General features: G+C 32.3%; 1 protein-coding gene across 1 annotated transcript; it reads left to right on the top strand.

Annotated features, from left to right (window-relative positions):
• The first annotated feature begins 3,132 nt into the window (after nucleotides 1-3,132).
• On the top strand, nucleotides 3,133-19,713 carry LOC128180908 (cysteine-rich venom protein Mr30-like). Its single transcript, XM_052849100.1, has 13 exons — nucleotides 3,133-3,263; nucleotides 6,365-6,420; nucleotides 6,783-6,861; nucleotides 7,757-7,848; nucleotides 8,543-8,633; nucleotides 11,284-11,423; nucleotides 14,339-14,430; nucleotides 14,993-15,075; nucleotides 16,500-16,604; nucleotides 16,748-16,867; nucleotides 18,893-19,090; nucleotides 19,214-19,260; nucleotides 19,355-19,713. Exons 1-13 carry the CDS (start codon nucleotides 3,215-3,217, stop codon nucleotides 19,379-19,381), a joined length of 1,179 nt encoding a protein of 392 aa, XP_052705060.1. The 5' UTR covers nucleotides 3,133-3,214; the 3' UTR covers nucleotides 19,382-19,713.
• The last annotated feature ends 670 nt before the right edge of the window (nucleotides 19,714-20,383 follow it).

The following is a 20,383-nucleotide window of genomic DNA, read 5'->3' as shown; positions in this document are numbered from 1 at the left end:
GGGGTAGACTCAACTATACTTCCAAAAAAAAATATTCCCTACCAGAACATTTTTCCCTCCAAATCAAGAAATTCCTATTCCGTGGGGGGGGGGGGGGGGGGGGTACCTTCAATTTCAATTTTCATATCAATTTTTTTCTAACTTCCAAAAAAGTACGGGGGCCAACTCCATTATAATTCATTTTTTTATATGTAAATTTTAAAAATTTGGCTGCTGCAAGAAAAAGTGGGGGGGGGGGGGGGGGGGGGCAGGCCCCCCTGCCCCCCCCCCCCCCCCCCCCGGATGCTACGTGCCTATAATTACAGCGCCTTTGAACTTATATGTGCATATGGCATGGAATCCCGATCCCGATTCAGATAAACCTGTGCTTGCCTGGTTCCCTGAGCAACCCATTACGCACAGGAACCAGGCTAGCTCATGCGCAGGCTGAATTTTTTCCATAGCATCCGGTTTAACCTCGCTTATATATTTTCTGCGTGGACCTCAGGGTCCACGAACGATGTATGAGCATACTATATCATACACCTAGTAGTGTATAAGCCCTGATACACGTGTTTTGGACTAGGTGAGACAGCAACCGAAAGCTAGGGCTGTATCGCCCTCGGGGCTGATATTTCTCTGTCTCAGCCCGTCGTCAAGGGGGTGTATTGCCCTCAATTTGAAATCGATAATTTCCATATATATCTGCTTTAAATTAAGACTTGTTTATGAAATAACGATAGAATTACGAATATATAATACAAATTTTCACCTTACACGTCTGAATAATTTTATTTATTACCGAAAATTGAAAAATAATAATTCAAAAATAGCGCCAAAGAGTGATGTGTATCCAAGTAAGGGGAAGTAACCTACACAACAGTTGTGTATTTAGAACAATAGCACGCTTTATTTAATATCAATCAACGTTTAAATTATGGAGGATATAGAGAAGGATGGAACGAGACTTAATCTTAGAAAACCAGAGATTAGACTGTAAGAATTAAGGGGTTAAAGTAATGGACGTGCTTACATGTATGAACGTTCTCAAACAACTTTCTAGTTGCTTTAACAGTATGGATCTTTATGAATGGAATCTGACGGGAAACTTACGAAATCCCAGTGAAAAAAATTGGACTCATAACGAAGCTGCGTAGGAGGGAAGTTTCTCTCTCAATAATTTTGAATTCTAGAAGATAGTGCTTCATTTCAGACGCAGGCTCCCTTCTACAGTATTTCAAATGACGATGGTTTGTCAACAAAGTCCGACAAATCTTACAATTTTAATACATATAAAAAGAAATAAAAACGAACAAGTTTTGTAAATCCGAAAAAAAATGTATAGCTTCTTCATGATACATTATATTCCTTATTTGGAATTTAAATTTGAATTGAAGTCTTTGATTTTAGATATATGATATAAACAACATCACACTTTTGTTTTGATCTCGGCCCTGGTATCAGCCCTCGGATGGTATCGGCCCGCGCCCTTCAGGCTTGGGCCGATACCAACCACTCGGGCTGATACCAGGGCCGAGATCAAAACAAAAGTGTGATATTCTATATATACGACATACAGCCAGTGCTACCTCTAAAGTTCACGTCAGTACACTCTCAATCAAAAATAATCGAGTGACGTCACAAAGGTTTACACATTGATCCGATAGATTTTTTCGGCGTCAGTAAATTTTGACCCACAATTCGTAGTACCAATGGTTTCCAACCTCACGTTCTCGCGAGAATCAAAGTACAACTTTTGAGAAGCATATATAAGATGTGTAATTTTAAGAACATCATGCTTTTTTAAGTAAATAAAACAGCATACTTCGCGTACTTTTATTTCTAAGGGGAGTTTTAAAGAGTCAGGCGACACTTAACCAACGTCAGCTTTGACGTCACAATGAGCACTGATAAGGGGAAATTACTCTAATTGAAGTTATTGTAAATCTGCTGAAATGACCAAAATCCTCTTAAAATCTTGTAAAGGCTAAGCTAAAGAACAGCTGAAGAATAAGGACATTTCTTCAGATACAGGAAACAGTTGTAAATTGCACTCATTTGGATGAATGCTCACATTTATTTCATTAACTATAAGTATGGTAAATTCCTGTAACGTACACGTAGCATCGCCTTTTTTTAAAAGGGAGTGGGTGGGTGGATGGGTGGATGGCAGCCTCATCATCCAAAAAGTCTTTGCAAGCAAAAAGAAAAAAAAATCATGAAACTTCTAATCCTTCAGCTCTTTATAGCAGTTCAATGGTTTCTTTATTTTCACTTCCATTTATTACATGCATGGGGGGGGGGGGGGGGGGGGGGCACCATGTTCTTTTAATATGATAAGCAAATATTTTTAAATGTAAATTAAAAAATTAATAATCAAACATTAATTTTTTTTTAAAGTGGAGGGGGCAAGTCGATTTTCTCTGTGTAAATTGGAAAAAAAGGTTAAATATTATTTTTTTAACATGGGGGGAGCTCTATGATGAGTCAAGTTTTATATGTAGGTTTAAGAAAAAATGTCTTCTGCAAAAAAAAGGGGATGAACTGACGTTACAATCACTTTAAAAGAGGAGATACAGTGCAATGAATATTTATATATTAAAATAATCTTTATTATTCAACAACATTGTATCTGAGATTAAACTACTGTTCTACTGATAAATAAATAAATGATAACAAATCTTATAAACTATGAATAATAAAAATTTACTGAAAAATAGGTATGTTTTATTTTTTTGCATTAAAATTTTACGTTGTTAATTTCATTTTCATTGATTTATTATAATTCATTGTTTGATCATATGCTGTGCTCGCCCCAACGGTCGCACCGTAAAACATATTACTATGCATACCATTGTGTGAAAAAGCATTGTAATTCAGTTGAAATTATTTTATTATACACCTATCTTACGGAAGCCAGCTTGCATTTGTTATCGGACCTTCCCGGCAGAGCTCGGAAAACATTCCGCTTGTCGGAAAGGCCCGAAACGTTGCGATTGTTTTTGACTGTGTGAGTAAGCAAGTCGGATGTTGGTGTCGGTAGCTTGTACACGGTAGTTACGCAAGGTGCTCGATGACTGCTTGAATGGTATGCCCAGTCTTCATTTCAACATCCGCCATTTTAGGAAATAACTTCCACTCTTTCATATACATATACACCCAGGCCTTATATAATGACAATCAAATCGTTGTGAGTTGATAATTAGTCTAATGCTCACGAGTCAGTTACATATAAATGAACAATATGGGACCTTATCTTCGAAACCGCTGGTTTTACATGTTAAGTAAGTTATTTTTCATTGAAACATTATTAAACAAGTCCGAGTTTTAATATTTAATTATTGTTTTATTTAAATGTGATCACTGAATTAATATTGTACAATGACAATAAGCTTAAAGTTAAATTACATGCATGGTTATTTTGTCTAGCTTTACATAGATGACAATTTACTTGCATTAAATTTAGTAAAATTAAATATTAAGAATTCCTTTGAAATTGAAAGTTGTGAGAAAAAGCCGCCTCGTGCATGTACATGTGGCGAATGGTCTTAGTTACTAAGCATTAAACGATGATACGTAACGTTCTAATATCATTGAACGATACATACATACATGTATGTATGTATGTATGTATGTATGTATGTATGTATGTATGTATGTATGTATGTATGTATGTATGTATGTGTGTGTGTGTGTGTGTGTGTGTGTGTGTGTATGTATGTATGTATGTATGTATGTATGTATGCATGTATGTGTATATGATACACTAGTAATTTTACCAAGACTTTAGATATTGTAAGGGCTTCAATGCTTTCAAATAAAGTTTCACTTACATGTATCCATAGACGTCGAAACCCCCTGGGGGGGGGGGGGGGTGGTAGGGGCTTAGCGAAATGATATTTAAAAAATCAGGTGATAAAAAGCAAACATATTCTAATTTATCAATGTTTAAGAAATAAATTTCATTTTTGGAGGTTTATGATGTTTTGAATTAGCCAAATTGATATACTCCTGCGGTAATTTTATTTATATCAAAACAGGCTCGGGGCGAATTACATTGTTAAGTAATGCTTTACATTACCATTACTTCATTAATTTAGGCATTAAATAACCATTACCATTTACTTAATTTTCTTGAAGTAATGCATTACATTACCATTACATGAGTAAAGTAATGCATTACCATTCCCATTATTTTGTGAAAAGTCGACAATAAGTTAAAAAAAAGTAATTTAAAAGCTGATTAAAAATCTTTTGCAAATGTTTCATATATAAAACACGCTTTAACATTTTTAAAGGTTTATGTTCACTATCAGGTTCAAATTTAATGACTTGAACAAGATTGCTGTTGCACTTTATGATCAGTGAAATTTCAAAGGTTTCATCTTTTAACTGCATCCTGTCGGGTTTGAAAATCTAAGATATATTTAAGTGTCCAGGCAATAACAGAGAAAATACATGAATCTTGTATTTTCTATCAGTCCAAACTATTGTACTTAATATACAACACAGCAGAGAGAGAGAGAGAGAGAGAGAGAGAGAGAGAGAGAGAGAGAGTAAAATTATTTTCAAATGGGTTATAATACTGGAAGTTATTTTTAAGCTTTCAGAGACAGTGACTTCTTTTTAATGCATTCTTTTTTGCTTTCAAGGGTGTATGTCTGTTCTCTATTCTAATGGAACACAGTTAAGAGAAGGGTGGGGATTGGGGTGTTTAGCACCTCTTAATACACTGGAATGTTTTGGAACTACTTAGATAGTCCTGGGGGCATTGTGTGTTGTTGACACATTCTTCATTGAATGCACAACTAATTGTAGTTAATTTGTCAAATGATATAATATTCCTTATAACAATACTCTTAAAATGTTATGAAATTGTGTTAATTGTAACAGCTAGTTATATTGACAATTTAAGAATGGATTTTTAATTAATTTTTTTAATCATATGGCCAAGTATCTTTATCTCAAGAATGACTTTTGAATTCCATTTCATACTTATCTGTCCATTTTATAAAAGTCTACGGGTATTGTATTTAAAAAAATATTACTGGTCTCGTCCTTCAATGTTTACGTTAGTTCAACTCCTTGCCATTCATAATCGCAAACAATTGTGCCATCTCGCAATGTTTCTGCGTGAGGCAGGTAAAAAACGGGATGTCGGATAACTAGTACATCCAACTGATGTATTATTACTATCACTATTATTATTAATATTACTATTATTATCATTATTATCATTATTATAATCATTTGATTTATTGATTTATAGGGTCTCTCCTCCTATGAATGTACATGTATGAATAATATTTTTTTAGAATATTGTTTAACGTCAATAGCGAACTGTTTGATTTTGATTGGATAGAGTGTAGCATTATATATTTATAATTATGTACATATGTTTCAACAGCTTATAATTCATTTGAATTTAGCCAATAAACAATACAAAATGTTATGAAATTGTGTTAATTGTAACAGCTAGTTATATTGACAATTTAAGAATGGATTTTTAATTAATTTTTTTAATCATATGACCAAGTATCTTTATCTCAAGAATGACTTTTTCTTCTTTAAAACAATTTTTAATCAAATACAATTTCAATTATTCAATTCATCACAATTTTAAAAATAAACATGCATAGAAGAGCATAGTAATGCAAAGTAATGCCATGTAATACCAGCATTATACTAGATTTTGGAAAGTAATGCATTACATAAACATTACTTGTAATGCTTTTGTGGCATGATTACACCTTGCAATGCATAACCATTAAATTTAGCATTACCCCAAACCTGTATCAAAATGATCCTACATGTACTTGTCATCGTAGAGTAGTCTCTCCGTCTCTTACCTTTGTCAAAGTATTTGTTAAACCTAATTGATCATGAGCTAGACTGATATCAATAATGCTGGCCACCTCGTACCAGTATATAACACCAGGTACCGGTAACTCTACACAAGAGAACTACTGAAATTATATCGACACATGGACATGCAACATATATAAACAAAAACACTTACAGGAAAACAAAATCGGACATAGGGTGAGGTGGGTGGGATTGGGGTGAAGGGATCTGTGACAGAGGAGCAAGGACACTTCTCGTTTAACCTTTTGTGTACCTAGATTCATCTAACGGCTTACTAATTTACATTAGTCTTATGCAAAATGAGAGAGGATATGAATTGTGTTGCTTGTACATGTACTCGCTCTATCCTTTAGATTCATTAGATCAATAACATTATGAGGACTACAATAAGCATTCCAAAGCAGTCGCAGTACGTAATGGAATTTCATGTTTACCGAAATGTTTGAATATTACTTGATGACTGAAAAAGAGTAATTTAAGAACGACTGCATGACCTTGTCAATAAGTATTATATTTTTAGGTGTTATGGTATTTACTTGCGTAGCGGATGACGTCAGACTCAAAAGAAGCACAAATGTGAGTGATACTCAGTTATTGTACAATACTACAAATAAACAGTCAGGCATTCAACAAACACACATTTTCGCAATAAATTCGTGAATATTCTCTATAGTAGCATTTCTATACAAAAAGTAATTAAGATTAATTATTTCTAAAACAATAAGTAATTAAAATAAATCATATTTTACAACCAGTAGTTAAATTATTAATCTTTTCTTTACGAGAAGTAGTTAAATTAATCATTTCTATACAACAAGTACTAGTTAAATTAATCATTTCTATACAATAAGTAATTAAAATTAATCATTTCAATACGATAAGTGATAAAAATAATTTTTTCCTATACAGTGGGAATGATATATTTTGGTCTGTTACAGGCAAATTGTGAGCCTCGTTTTACCACCATTGAGAACCACTCGGCCTGCCTGAACAGATCTGCCCAAGCTACCCAAGCCGGTAGGTACAACATGGATACACGTGTCTGAAAAAAACTTCATCTTTTTTCTAGCTTTGCTATCATATAATTGAATGTGCAATAATATTATTCTTTTAATTTGTATAGACTAAATTTTAAACACAAGTTTAGCGTATCATGTGGGATATTGTTCATTTTTTTCGTCAGTTTTTTCGGTACTTTGATTTTCTTGATCAAACTACTACTTGTAAGTACACGTAAAGAAAAGAATTTGATAGACGCCATTGTAATAATATTTTTTCTTTAACTTATAATGAAATGGATACTTTTAGATCTTTCTTTCTTAAATACATGTACTAATATTACTTTTAAAATTATCACTCAAATTAAATCCAAATTAAAACCTTGCTCGAACTTCTATTTTAGCTTTTCAACTTATAATATGATCACTGATGTTCGACAAACTGGATAAAGATTGAATAAAATAAAATGTCAATTTTTCTACTTTCTGTTTTTAAACTTCATTATTAGCACTATCAAGTGAAGATTGTAATAAGATTTGGGCAAATTTCTTCTTAAAAAATAATTGAAAATAAACGCATGACTAAAATAATATAGACACAAGTGAATAAATCATTTAATTTACTTAACTGTTACGCAAAGTCAATGATATTAAGTGAATCACATTTTGAATTCAATCTAGCTGATTAGTACAACATTCTTCCATCCGCTCACGTAGAAATTACTGAATAATGCTGAAAGTTACTGTTAATAAATACGTTATGACAAGAATTTATAGTGTATATCAAATTGCTATACAAAAAGTCAAATGAACATTTAGGGTTTATTTTGTTGTTGTTGTTGTTGTTGTTTTTTTTTGTTTTTTTTTTTGTTTTTTTTGCCCGTGCTTTGAATGATTTTGTCCCATGCCACTAGGTGTCACTGAACAGGAAAAGGTGGATATCGTCAATTTGCATAATCTCCTGAGGTCACAGGTCAACCCACCTGCTACAAACATGATGAAAATGGTAAGAATTATTATATCACTATTGAATCTAAATTTGTTAATATTGTTTATCTGAAATAACTGAAAAGCCAAAAAACAAACAAACAAAAAAAACAAGTAAACAAAGCAAAAAAAAAAATACAACCCCCCCCCCCAAAAAAAAAAAACCCAAATAACAAAACAAATTAACAAGAAAAAGAAAACATTAAATAAGCGAACATGCAAATGTGAAAAAAAAACCATTTTTGCAATTTAAAACGGGCCAAATATAGTCATATTTATTTCATCCTGAGTTTACAACTATCATTTTGGCCATTTCAAAACATCATAAATCTGAAAGAATGAAATTTATTTCTGACACATTGAGAGATATATAATTTTGCTTTTTTAATCACTTTTTGTTCATTTCTCCCAACCACCCCCCCCCCCCTCCCCAACCCGGTTCCGACGCTTATGAAATGATAATTATACGAAAGAGGAGTGACTTTTTTTGTATTTTGTTTTTCTCTCAACATTATTACATAAATATTTTATTTGACAGATTAATAAATATAATTATATACTACAAAAATGAGCTTAAATACTCAGTAAAAAAAAAGAAAAGACCCAAATCACGTTTTGAAATATTGTTTAAATAGATATCAGACTTTACTTTGACTTTGAACAGATTTAGCTCTTACATGTATTAGTAAGTTCTTTTGCACTGATTTTCGTAGAGTTGGGACAACGATGTGGCGCTAGTGGCGCAGAAGTGGGCGGAAAACTGTGATATCAAACACGATGGAAACTATCAACGGCGGATTCCAGGTACAGTGTTTTAGTATAGATAATAAATATTTAAGGAATAAGGAATAATTCTTTGAGTATTATGAAGTGATAATTTCGGTCGGGGCGTGGTCAAATCCAATAAAGCCCTTCGGGCTTTATGATAGATTTGATATTTAATATGATAGATTATATTTATATTATTTCCAATTTGTACACTTTAAACAACATTATTTTAAAACCACTATTTTTATGCGGCACAGGCTATGTATAATAATTACTACGCGGCGCAACTAGTACCGTTGTTCGGTTATGCTACACTACACGTCCATTTTCTGTCACTCATGTTTTATGAAGTTATTGGGTTCAGGGTTCAAAATTGACATGTAATGTTATCACAGTTGAAAATGTAAATATATACATGTTTATGCAAATAGAAGCCGTCCCAAATCACAGCATGTGCTCCAATCGCAACTTCTCGGGCCTTTCCGGCAAGCTCGGAAAAACACCTCGAATGTATTACCTAGGCGTCCATGACAACCCCCCTTTTCATAAAACTTGATACAAATACAACACATTTTACGATCTGTTGAGATGTAAGCTAGACTTTATTAAAGTAAATGATATACCCTAAAATATAACACAGAAGCTACTTATAAGGCTGTCTAGCCGATAGTTATTTTAATGGAAAGCGACTCCATTTTGTATAAAATTCTAACATCCGGTGATGTTAATACATTCGAGGTGTTTTTCCGAAAGGCCCGAGAAGTTGCGTTTGCATGTGCTCGTGCACAGGGTTGCCGTCCATTCGCCATTCTTCTTTTTGATGTGCAGATGGGTGAACCCTAAAAAGAAATGTAGAATTGGTTTAATGTTTTTTCTTCTTTTTTTAATTTGCAATATCCTGCAAGTGTTCAGGGGTATTTTATTAATAGGAGAGTCAATTCACTGGGTTTAAAATCAGGTAGGCGATTCTGAAAAATTTAAGGATGGTAGGTGGGGGGGGGGGGGTAAAGGGAATGGAACTGTCCATATGTTAATGTATACCTGTGGTCCATTTGATCGTTCGACGCCACGGTTGTATTTTTTTTTTTATAATTTATTTATTGATAAGAACAAACAAAGTATACAATAACTTCAAGCACAAAAATCTAGTACTAATTATATAAAAAAGCATATTGTCGAATACCTAAAATACTATAATGGTTAATTATTTCCGTCATATAGTTTTATATTGCTTATGAAAAAAAATACCGACTATAAAAAAGTATTTAGAGTTGTATAGATTCCATAGATAATGTTTGCGTATACTACACATGTATACAAAAATAACACAGGTGCAAGGAGCTAGTAAAATCAAAGTACTGAAGTGCTGACGGGAGTTGGTTTTATCGATTATTATTTATTTTAAAATCAACTATATGTAATTTTGCATGCATGGCAAGTAAATTCCTAGTATAAGCATTTGAATTACGCACATTATTAATAATATGAATTCTCCTACAGGAAATTCGTGAAAATCCAATATCAACAATGTTGTGTAATATTCAAAGAATTAGTCCATCAAACTGCGTATCAGTAATCGAAATAGTTATGAGAAATTTTATTGATTCAAGCAAAATTGAACTCAAGTCTCGTTCAACCAGACTCTCAGCTGTATCCGTTAATCTGCGACAAGCAAGAGTGACTCTCTGCTTGTCGGAGATTTACGGAGACAGCCGAGCGTCTGATTGTCAGAGACTATTATATTAAACTCTGGCGTAGGAATACATAAAATGTACGACTTCCAAAAATATCTATATTGTTTGTACCCTTTAAAATCTGACTATTTACAAGGTATCTATAAATTAGTTTCCTTGAAAAACAATGCTTAAGAACTCATTACATCGAATTTATTGATTAGAAGTAAATGTTGTCAGCGGTGTTGATTTGTGCTTAGGTCCAAACACTGTTTCACTTTCAGTTTGCCTGAGTAACTGCATATGAGAGTTGATTAAAATCAACTCCCAAAAAGTGTGCACAAATAAGGCTATATTAGCAATGTATAGAGATTTAAATTAATGTACAAGTAATATCCTGGCTAACCCGGTAGTCAACCTTATCTACATATAAGTAAATCACATAGTCTTGGCTGTGTGATGGTCATCCAAGATGCATAAGTTATTATTGGTTCGATCTCCGGCTGCAATGATATAAATGAGTAACAGTACATTATAATTTAACATGTATTTGCGGATCGTTCAAATTGAAAGTTTCTCAATTGGCGGGAATCACATTTTATATGATATTTGTCTACGCGAACCTGTAATCTATGTATCTCAAATTTGAATGAATAAACAAAAAATATAATTATGACAAATGCTTGTTTGCAAAGAATAATCTCCGATAATTAAGTTTAAATAACAAAATTTAGAAATAAAAAAATACTGTTTAGAGGGAAAAAAATGTTAATTCAAAATGTGGTTTTCAATTTCGATAGGGATTAAACAGATTATTATCAGTAAGTGTATGTTGTATCGTTGTATATATATAAAAACAACATTCAAGCCATCATGTTTTCATTTTAATTCTACTGAAATGCATACTTATCACCCTTTCAGATATCCGATTATTCCACAATTAAAATTTATGTTAATAATTTTAAAATTGTAGCTCAAATAAAATAATATTTTTTACAATTTATTTCATTAAGCTCGCTTTTCCTCTGGTCAGAATTTGGCATACGGTGGCGCCAAATTGACTTGGAATAGCACGGTCAATCTTTGGCACAGTGAAGTGTCTAAGTTTACATACGGAGGGACCTCGAACTCAGGAGTGGGGCATTATACTCAAGTATGTCATGTCTTTAAGAAACTTATTAATTTTTAGCTCACCTGAACGTAAGGTTAAAGTGAGCTTTTCTGATCATCTGTTTTCCGTCGTCTGTTCGTAGGTCTCTCTGAAAATTTTTCATATTTTTGACCTTTTATATCGAATTTTTTTTTTAAATTATCTTTCCAAGAACTACAATGCTGCAATTTAAAAAGATTCCTATGCAAACATCCTCACATACATGTAGTGTACATTTTATATGGTTAAAACCATGACATTAAGATCAATACTGCGGCCTCAAGAGGGTTTCAAAGTTCAACTAGAACCAATAGGGAAATTTTCTTTCAAAAAAATTTTTCAAAAACTAGAAATCAATGCACAATTTCTAATATCAGTACATATGTACTCTAAGGTAGTGTAGAGTGTACATATAATCGGTTACCCCTGGACTAATACTGGAGCCCCAAGAGGGTTTCTATAAGTTCAACATAGACAGACATAGAAAAAAAATTAATAATAAAAAAATAATATTTGCCGGAAGATTGATATCACTATGTAAGCATTGTGGCAACGCACTTTGAAAAAATTAGACACTTTGAAAAGAATTTCAAAGTGCGTTAAATTTTGGACAAATGTTTTCAAAGTGCGTTAACTTTTTGACAAAATCAACGCACTTTGAAATTTTTTTTCAAAGTGCGTTATGAATGTACATCAACATTTTTTAGTATAGACACTCTTAACGCCCTTTGAAAAAATATTTTTACATCACAAATTCTGGAACTGAATTTTTAAATTTGTTGTTAGTATGATGATTTGTTAATACTCGTGAATCTAATATAACGTATTTAGAACGTGGATGGGGGTGGGGCTTAACCAAAGATACAGGTCAAATACCAGTGCATCATTTAATTGACTACAAAAAAAGGTCCCCTACGCCTCATTTTTCCTTCCAAAACATATGATATTCAGTAACTTTGGGTAAACATTTAAGATCGGAAAAAGAAATATGCTCTGTATAGGTAGATGAAGTGTTATTAAAAAAAACGAGCTGGCCGAACAATAATTTCTCCATTTGTATGTTAAAGAATCTATGTGTTTCAACAGTAACCCTCTTTTCGTATTCTAATCAAAAAACTCTCTTCAATAAAAAAATATTAACATTAACGAACATTAAATTATTGTAAACTTAAAAACAAGCAATAGAATGTGGGTTAATTTTGTCGCATTTGATCTTCTCAGAGATCATATTGTTTTTGATAAACATAATTCAGGTATCCTTTTTTCACATCATATTTGCAATAAGCCAGTTGAAATATATTAAAAAATATTTTTTTTCAAAGTGCGTTGACTTGGTCCCAAAATTAACACACTTTGAAAAAAATGTTCAAAGTGCGTAATTTTTCAAAGTGCGTTGACAAGCATCCTCTTATCTACACACTTTTTTTTTTTTTTTAGAAATAATTATAAATAGTTAAATGCAATTTTCAATTTTGTTAAATTTGATACATTGAGGCCAAGGATAATTAGTTAGTTGGTGTAGCGCTGATCTCATGATAATAATTCATGTCATAATGTGACATACGAAGTCCAAAAAATATCTTCTCTTTATATATTGCTTGTATGTATTCTCAAATCTTTGATAATATGAGAATAATAGCATAAAGCCGCGATTAACGGGAAGGATTTTTTACAAAGAACAGATACAGGTACCTGACGAAGTTATGTGATTTCCGAAACTTAAGGAGGCCAACTAAAGTTTTCATTGCGCATGTTTTTGCGCATTACTTCTTATGGATTTTCTTCGATATAGATATGACCGTTTCCTTTATATTCCTACAGCAAATGTACCTTTATTTTGAGTTGGCCCCTAAAAGAACCAGATGGTTGATTTTTTGAAACTATGCAAATAAACTAGAGTTGGTTTAAATGACAAATAATTGAAAAATAAAAAAGTTTTTCTATTGCAGTTTTTCTCCAAAAAATCCCAAAATCGGCCTCCTTAAGTTCTTATTTATGATTCCACTGCTTTGCCATAGTATGGGAAACCAACATCGAGATATTAGTATATAATACAAAACACGGGTAGTGTGTTGTACTAGGGAATTTAAATTAAAAAAATCCAGCAGACTAGATGCATGTTGTGTAAACTTTCTATTCTAATCATTCTTTAATTAAGTGAAAAATTAACATTCGTGGAAATCAATCCAACGATCGCAAAATAAAAAAAAGACCTATGCGTTACCGCTAGGCCTTGCATACAACACACGAATTGTCTTCTCAATATATACGAGTATATACATGAATGTTATAAATTAGTCACTACATGGAATATACCTGCCTAATTTTCAGTACATAGTTCATGTTAAACCATAATTAGTTCATTGTATTGACTGTCTACAATATCTTTAGAACATGTTTTTCATCAGATTTCTTTGGTTAAAAGTGTTATAAATACCCAAAATTCCAAATTGTTACTGTATGTTAACTATTTTCTTAGTATATATCTTTAACATGAAGATTTTAAAGATGTCATGTAAGATAACTAAACGTCTTTTAACCTGGTAATTTTGATTTCTTTAGAAATATTTTAACTTAACTATATGATTGCAAAATCGTTATTTTGTTGGCTAAATTGCATACTATATTAAGTTCGCTTTACCTCTTATGAAAGATATATAAGAACTGATGTTAAGGTGACCGGTGTGGCCCATAAGCCTCTTATTTCATTCATTCGTTAACCAATTAATTTATGTTTTTGTACTATATCGTACATGTTTTAAAAAATAAACAGCAAGTTAAAAAGTTCATTTCCCGGTGAACTTTTAAACATTGCTTTTTATTAGTTAATATATTTAATAGTTAATATATAAAAAAGTTCACACAGAAATGAATGTTTTCGCTATTCTATATTTTCATAAATTTATCTTTTTATTAAGGTGGTGTGGTCATCCTCCATTAAGGTTGGATGTGGATACGCCTACTGTAGCACAAGCAATACGCACTATTACGTTTGTAACTATTCTCCAGGGTAAGTCCCACTACTGACCAAAAGTGTTCTAGCTTGCTTGAAGATAATAGTGATTAATGTATTAGTTAATGTTCAATGTTCTACAAATAAGATAAATATCACTCTTCCTCCTCGGATTTTCTTTGATCAGTTTTTTTATGTTCTAAACTGTGGTTTCTGGCATATATTTATGCTGATATTTTGGAATATAACTATTCTAGAACCGAAAACGTTAAATTCAATTCGATGTACAAATACTAGTCTATGCTGCTTAATTATAGTTTTAAAACCTTGCGTTATTCGATATTATGTTTCTTTCCAAATATTAGTTTTGTGGTCAAGCAGTTGTGATTAATTCTTGATTAATGTATTTACATTGATTGCATTGTATTTACTGTGTTTAATTCTTGTTGTTGTTTTTTTTTTAATTCGAAACTGACAAAAATAAATGAATTTCAATCTTCATTTTTCTTGAAGGGAGGTGTTAAAATATTTTGCTTGTTAGTTTGTTTGTTAGTGTTTTATCCTTAATCCTTTGTCACAGACCTGTGCATGCATGTGAATGTTCATGTTTGTTTCCTAGAGGCAACTCCGTTGGCGCCATGCCCTACAAAAACGGTACCAGTTGTCAAGATTGTCCTTCAAAATGCAAAAACAATCTCTGTGGTAAGAAAGAAAAAGAACCATACAATATACGTTATAAACACAGTACTGTGGTTTCATTAATATTCAAGGGTATCAATTTTCGTGGATATAGTAAAAGAAGAGTTTCAAGGATACGGAAATCCGTGGCCAATAACCGTGTCAATACTAAATGTTAATTGAAATTGCATTTCAATGAACATTTAATTTCGTGGATCAACTTAACATCGAAATCCACGAAAACTGGTATTCAACGAATATTCATTGATGAAACCACAGTACCCATTCCTTGTATTCGTTCCGTCCTGCACTAGCTGAACAACATGCAGAAATATGGCACAATCGTCTGTTCATACCTCATTCAACCATATGCGAATGTTATTTTCATTTAAATTTTAGACCACGTGGCTATATTTGACCCTTTCAGTTTCGCAGAAAAAACGTGTCTCGTGTTTACTGTCTTTTTCATAGAATCTAGGTACATGTAGTCAAACATAAAATCTAAAGGTTTATTGATTTTAAACTTTGTCTTAATTAATTCATTGATGGATAAAATGTATTCTAGAAAGAAATGAGACAATACAAAAAATAAGTTTTTTTCTGCTGTTGCAACAATTAACATGCTTAGTAAGTTAGTATATATAGACCCCCCCTAAGGATTAATTTTCGCCTGACCTAGTAACAGCATCAATAGTGAAACAGACTAATAAAGTCTATACTTTTTTATGCAGAATGTTCCTTGAAAATTGCTCTATATACTAAGATTTTATGCAAAACAAACACAAATAATTTTTTTGAAAACATGGTATTGCACACCACAAGCATCAAACATGGCTATGATTTTATTAAGCAACCAAATGTTTATATTTTCAACCATTCTACACGTTGTTGAACACAAACGATAACTCTGTTCTGAATATCATCGTTTAATTTAAATAACTGCTAGATGATGAAATAAGACATACATCTCAAAAGATGTTCATTTTTTTACATCGATCAAAGTAGGATGTGATATGAAAAACGACCAGTACTTACGTAAAATGTATTTTGAGAATATTATTCGAACACATACATCCACTCGAAATTTCACAGGAACTAAACAAATCGCGTTGAAATCTCGTGAACTTTTATTCGAGCATCTCTGAATTTATTACATACTTAGCAACGATAAAGCAAACACTCCGAACACATTCGTAGGGGTGTCATTTGAGCTAAACAATACCATTAACCAAGAATAAACTTACTGTGTTTGGCTATTTGGTCATTGAGGTACAGGGGTGCTTTTCATTTTCAAATGTCATTTCCTTGTGCTCAATGTTATTTTGGACATATACCAATTTTGTAAAGTTATCTGCCATCATCACTAGCAGCTTAATCGTCATTTATTCCTATAACAATTTTCCATACGTTTAATTATCAGAGGGTCGATGTTAATTATTTGTTTTCAGATTGTAACGGCTTAATTTGTGAAAATGATGGAGTTATGCACATAGACAAATGCACATGTTCGTGTTCATTGGGAAGACCCTACTACGTGGGAAACACGTGTTCAAGTGAGTCCTTCTCATGCTGTAAGCTTTTTGAGAAACTAATCTCTGGCATCAAACTTCGTTTTCTGCTGATGTTTATTCTTACATGTATATATCATATCAACACATTTGCTTTCACAACATGAGAAATAACTTTTACATTTCAGTGAACTGTTCGGCCTTGACCCCTGACATTCCTTGGTGTACAAACACCATAACGCCCTCGGGTTGTTCCAAGTACTCAAACGTACCGTACACCTGTCCAAACATGTGTGGCGTCTGTAATTGTAAGAGGTTTTTATTTAACTAAACGTTCGTTCCCTTATAGAAACTGAAAAGTCAACAAATACTGTAAACCAACTTTTATTCGCGTTTGAGAAATTTTGCAAGGTCTGCGAGAGCCTCTTTTTTCGTCGCAAATTTTCTCGCCGCGAACCGGGGCTTGCCGTACATGTATGTGTGTAATAACCACACGGTTGTAGATAGGGCTTTTGATCGCGAAAATTACCCGCTACGACCAAGTTCATCTCAAGATATTTGCGAAACGTTGCGAATAGAAGTTGTTTTACAGTTGCACATCAGATCAACCTTAAAGAAAGTGGGCGCGTAAGATGCAAATTTGGCAAGAATATTGGAGCGTTGGAAAAGTGAAAATTTCATTGCTTAGTTGATAAAGTGCACATTTTCAAATTTTTTTTTTAAATTTTGTTTCTTTGCGATGAGGAAGTTGGCAAAAGAACTTTTGAATTGGCATTTCGTGTTATCAAAATATGGGTTTGAATATATTATTTATAGCTGTTATTAGATAATTGGCTTGTCTCTGGACCTTCTCTCCACAAATTCGAAACGGTAAAAATGACATACCTCAGCATAAGATCTGCTGCTGCTGTTTAAAAAAGGATGGACGTTAAAAAACGCATCAATCTGACATTACGTTTGAATTTTGTACAATTTGGTGTCAATTTAAAGGCCAAATATTTACATTTACTTAATGTCCCCCTATCAAATTGCATTGATTATTTCAGTGATATTTACGCATAACACAGAAGACCTAATCACCAAATCTGGTGCGTATGAATAGAGTCTTCCTTAAGTATTTCTCGAAGAACATGACTGACTCTCCTCGCGACTTCAAACCAGATCACGACCTGATATTATAAATACGCTGATTAATATTTCATTGATTTAAACAAATTTTAACAGTAAAATGAATACATTTGATTAATTTCTTAGTATACCAAAAGTAAATTCATCAAATTACAGAATGAAAATAGAATTCTCTTATAAGTTATCAAATCTCTAGTATGCACTATTTTTGTCAGCATGATTCGGCTGTTCCAATGGCTCTTCCGTTAATTGCACATTACTCAATGAATAAGGCAGAAATTTTTAAAAATAAATCAGAAAGAAAATAAATGTTAAGAAACGTTAATATAAGCATTGAGTCTTTAGTGCGCGTTATTCAATTTGTTTGCAATCACCGTTGCAGCTATGAGACCTCATCTTTCAAAAAAAAAAATGATTCAATGATTAAATGAACATTTTCATCTGATAGCAAAAAAATTAAATTATAAGCAATGAATTCAATATTTATTAGTTTTGTACGATATTAAATGTTTTGTGACAGTTTACGCGTTTTTATAAACCGCTTCGCGATTTTTAAAAACGTAAACAGTCCCAAACTATTTCATCTCGTATAAAACTTATAAATTAACTATTTGGACTTTTTTTTGGAAAACATTTCATTGTCCTTTTGCAACGATGGCATAACCTTTTCGAAAGTTTGATACAGTATTTAAATGATTGTCTTTTTCCGAATTTAAAGGCGTTTAGAGCAAATAAACTATTAATACTATACTAGTACTCTACCGTTTTGCTTTCTGACGCGTAAACATGTAACAGGTTTCACTGGAAAGGCTGTTTACCGTTGGGACAAGTTTTGTTTAAACGAACGCATGTTACATAGTTTTTAAATAGCAGAAAACATGCTTCAACTTCCCAGAAATGGGTACCTTTAAATAATCAGTGGCAGCGTTTCGAGGTTATAGACATTTAAATCACAATTGATTCGTGTCGATCATTCCTGCAAACTTACTAACTTCAGCGCCCACTTTCTATTAGATACAAGTATTATCAAATAAGTTCTTACCATATACCCTGACTTGATAAGAAAAGATTCTAACCTATTTTATCTTTAACATTTGAATTTTTTATACAGATCAAGTTTAATATCATCGATCAAAACGGAAATTAAAACGACTCTCTAACTCTCGTAATTAAAGTCTTATTTCAATCAATTTTACCTTTTTAAGACGACTTTAATGCACAGCCTTTGACAATTACGACCGAGGCCACTACAACAACCGAAAAAGCAACAACTTCAAAAGAAACAACATCTACAACTACAACTACAACTTTGAACCTTCTGAACTCACGGGTTTCATCTTCTGATACTGTGACTTCGGGTCCGATGACGTCATCAGTGACGCCATCAAGTTCCTCAGGCACTGGTAATACATGTTTATCTTTTTTTTCATTTCTGTTTAAAAAATGTTAAACACTCAACTTACATGTATGATTTCATAGCAAAGTACATGTATTACTATAATTATTATATTCATTATATGCTTTAGGCCCTGACAGAAGTAGAACTCTCTCGATTATCTTCCTTGCCTTATTGGTGAGTAATCATCGATTACTGGGACTAGCTCAACTCTGCATGTATGGAATTTTGAATTGTTGTATAATTTTGTGGGTTTTTTTTTTATTTACAGGTATTTTGGAACTTTTTTTCACTATAGCACCAGTTGTCAATTCCAGAATTCGAAAGGTTTTTGAGTACTTAAATCGATGAAATAAACTGAACAAAAAAGTAATCGTATTTGTTTCATTAAATCTAATCTCATTACATTAAATCTAACTTGTTATAAATTCGTATTGTTTAAAAATGATAAACTGTTTAAGATTTTGTAACTTTAAAAAAAAAATTTTTTTTAATATAACAGTATTCATGTTCATGTTCTATTCATCTGCAAGTTTAATTCATTTTTTTTGTTTTTTACCTTTAATTGTACACTGTACAATATATAATCTATTTATAAATAAATGTATACATTTATATAAAAACAATGAATAGTGAAGTGGTTTGTTTTTTATTACTTTAAGAATCATCCAAAAAAAGTTATTCAAAAGTTTTTCAAAAAATCAAATAAATCATTTTATCATGGTAAATTTGTTGATTAAAAATCATTATTTTCTCGACAGTTGTTTCAAACACGTGGGTATTTTGAACATGACTTCCGGTGATATAACCCCCCCCCCCCCATATGGTACTGATATTTTTGTAATCAAGGTATTCTGGTGAATAAACATGTGAATAGCAAGTCCCCAAAAGCCTGAAAAATCGTCAAAATAAAAATCCAATTAAAGAAAAAATAGAGATTTATGGCCATTCACGTATAATAAATAAATGACGCAACGAGAAGTTGCGACTTTTAAATCGCAGCTATTTTCAACTGATTGCCTTTTGCTTATTTGAATTATTAGACATACCGTCATGTATATTAGAACGTTTAACAATATTTGATACCGGTGTTGTATAGCAGTTTTTCCCCCATAGTAGCTTTTCCCCCCGGAAAACCTACTATAAAGTAGCCTTTCCCCCCGTGGGGAAAAGCTACAATATAGTAGCTTTTCCCCCATAGTAGGGTTTCTCCCTACCGTTTTTGGTTCAGATTTTATAAAAAATATTTATGGAAATCTAGTAAGGATTAAAATCAATGTTTCTACACTCCCAGGTTGCA

The sequence above is a fragment of the Crassostrea angulata genome, chromosome 4 (assembly GCF_025612915.1).
Source record: "Crassostrea angulata isolate pt1a10 chromosome 4, ASM2561291v2, whole genome shotgun sequence".
In the NCBI taxonomy this organism is placed as follows: Eukaryota; Metazoa; Mollusca; class Bivalvia; order Ostreida; family Ostreidae; genus Magallana; species Magallana angulata.
The sequence above is the reverse complement of the archived record's forward strand: the minus strand, read 5'-3'. Positions and strand labels throughout refer to the sequence as shown.